General features: G+C 52.1%; 1 protein-coding gene across 1 annotated transcript in view; it reads right to left on the bottom strand.

The window, feature by feature from the left end:
- The window catches only part of znf536 (zinc finger protein 536), a gene marked incomplete at both ends in the record, with an annotated part of 92,114 nt that extends 90,327 nt beyond the window's left edge, over positions 1-1,787 (bottom strand). The window contains one exon of the mRNA XM_079997536.1: positions 1-1,787. This exon is cut by the window's left edge and continues 518 nt beyond it. Coding sequence (XP_079853662.1) covers positions 1-1,787 — 1,787 coding nt within the window.
- Between the last annotated feature and the right edge of the window lie 744 nt (positions 1,788-2,531).

Below are 2,531 nucleotides of genomic sequence, written 5' to 3'. Positions count from 1 at the left end.
TCCTTGGAGAACGAGGCCATGGCCCCAGCAGCACCACCACTCAAATCATCTTCATGCCCGTGGGGCATATGATGTTGCTGTTGCTGATCCTTGGGCATGAAGGCTCGGTCCATCGCCATACCACGAGCCATGATCTGCCATGCTTGGTAGCTGTTTAGGGGATCCATCTCTGCCACCTTAGCTGCAGCCTGAAGGCGCTCCATGCAGCTGGATTTGAGTGGCGGCACAAGGTTGAGGCAACCAAGGAGCGAGCGCTTCTCATTCTCAGCCAGCCCGTGGCCAAGACCCGCAGCCATAGGTCCTAGGAGTTTTCCCAGCATCTCCTTCTCCTTCATGGCAAACCCAGCTTTAGCCAACATCTGATGCTGCTCACTCAGGACCTGTTTGTCAGGTGAGAGGAACCCTCCCTGTAGGCAGGAGATGTAACGTGAGTAAAGGTTGGCGTGAGCTTCCTGTGCAAGGTTGCTCATGCTGTTGACAGAGACAATGTCCTGCTCGCTGGGTTGGGGTGGCTTGCTCTTGATGGCCAGCTTGTTAAGGTGCACCTTCATGTGATTCTTGAGGAACCATGGCTCTTTGAAGCGTCGCCCACAAATCTGGCAGCAGTGCTCAAATGAGTCCTTGTGCTTGCGCATGTGGCCCTTGAGGAACCAGGCCTGGCTGAACACCTGGCTGCATACCTCGCAGCGGAACTCGTTGGCCAGCTTTTCCCCCCCGACACCGCCTCCACCCTGGCCCTGCGTGGTCTCGGCTGTGATGTGTGCCTTCTCCACATGAGCAATCAGCTCCTCCTCCTGCGAGGCTGCAAACTCACAGAGGGTGCATTTGTAGGGCTTGTGGAGGATCCGTATGTGGCGATCCAGCTCCTCACGCTTCTTGAACTTCCCCTTGCAGAAGGTGCATCGGAACCCTGTGGCAGGATTCAGGGACTGGTCATCCTGGGCACCAGCCGGCTTGGGGGAAGAGGAGGGCTGGGAGAGCGTCTCTGGTGTGCCCAGGCCGGTGGGAGTAAGGAGACCACAAGCTGAGCCTGGTTGCTGCTGGTGGGGGTTTGCATTGGTGTTAAGCCCCAGATGGGGCGGGTGGTGCGGTAGGGGTTGTGCTGTCTGCAGAAGGCCTCCGTTGCCTCTCATCTGCTTGTCCCTCAGGATCGCCCTCTCCTCCAGCTCATGCAGTAGCCGGTTCTCTTCCCGGACACGGCCACGCCCCTTTCCCAGATTGCCAAGCTTGTGGGTGCGGAGGTGGATCTTCAGGTTGCCCTTCTGGGCCGCTCGGTGGTCACAGTAGGGACACTTGAAGGGCTTCTCTCCTGTGTGCGTTCGCATGTGCAATGACAAGATGCTGTTGAAGCGGAAACGCTTGCCACACAGGGGACAGGGGTACTTCCTGTTCTTGCGGGCATCGTCTTCGATATCGTTCATCTGGGACATGATACCCAGGTTCTGACCATTGAGGAACTGCTGGAGGTCGACGCGTCCATTCAATCCGCTGAGTGCCCCAGCATCGATGTCTCGGTTAAGCTGATTGGCTAGTAGAGCCATCTGGCTGCTTATTGGCTGGCTGGCCAGGGCGGCATGGTGAGTCTTTTCATCCAGTGGGGTTGCCGCCTTCTCCTCAGGGATCTGCTGCGGGCGGTGCAGGTCAGGGAAGGCGTGTCCTAGCTGAGCGGTGAGCTGATGGAGCTTCTGGCTGATGGGGTAGCGTCCATTTAACACAGCGCTGCTCAGATGGGCGTCTGCGTCAGACACTGCTGACGACACACCAAGGCACAAACTAGATTCCTCCATTCTGTAATGTAGAAAGAGAAGAAGAAGAAGAACTATTGGTTTGAATTGAAAACGTAAAATGTCATTGTAGGGCTTTGCCTGTTACAAATGCATTTTGTTTCTTTGCGTTGTCGTACTTCATGAAGGTAAAATGAATCCTTGGTGTAACAATGGGTTCAGGGATTTTCAGAGCACTGTGTGTATTGTCATTGCCGAGGGCCTGTAGAAATATTGTGACTCCTCAGAACTTTCTCAAAATGCAACACCATTTTGGATGGAATAATTACTCTGTAAACACAGTGAGCGGTGTGTAATTAAGCTACTTGTGCCCATCCTATCAGAATTCCTCCAATTACACGCCTTAATGAAACAGAGCAACAACATTGTTGTGAAGCTGCCACAATACTACAATTATGATATTAACAATAGCACTTAAAACCAAGGGGTTACTCCAGTAAACACAACAGTCTTATCTCGGTGCTGCGACACTTGTCTTGGCATAATATTCTATTAAAGAGCTGTATTACAATTGATGTGAATCACTTTGCTTTCCGTGGTTTTTATTTCTAATTTCCAATTCTCTCACTCCTGCTCTCTCAACCTCACTCTTTGGTGTTTCTGTTCTTTTTGTTCTCGCATCGAAAGGCTTTCAGAGCCTGAGAGACGCATCATGAACAGTAAAAAATAAAGTATAAAAAAAGAATGCCTCCAACAAACCAGCCCAACCTTTAGCTTTAAGAGGCCAAAATAGGCGTGGCAATGTCT

The sequence above is a fragment of the Zeus faber genome (assembly GCF_960531495.2).
Source record: "Zeus faber genome assembly, chromosome: 3".
NCBI classification, from domain to species: Eukaryota; Metazoa; Chordata; class Actinopteri; order Zeiformes; family Zeidae; genus Zeus; species Zeus faber.
The sequence above is the reverse complement of the archived record's forward strand: the minus strand, read 5'-3'. Positions and strand labels throughout refer to the sequence as shown.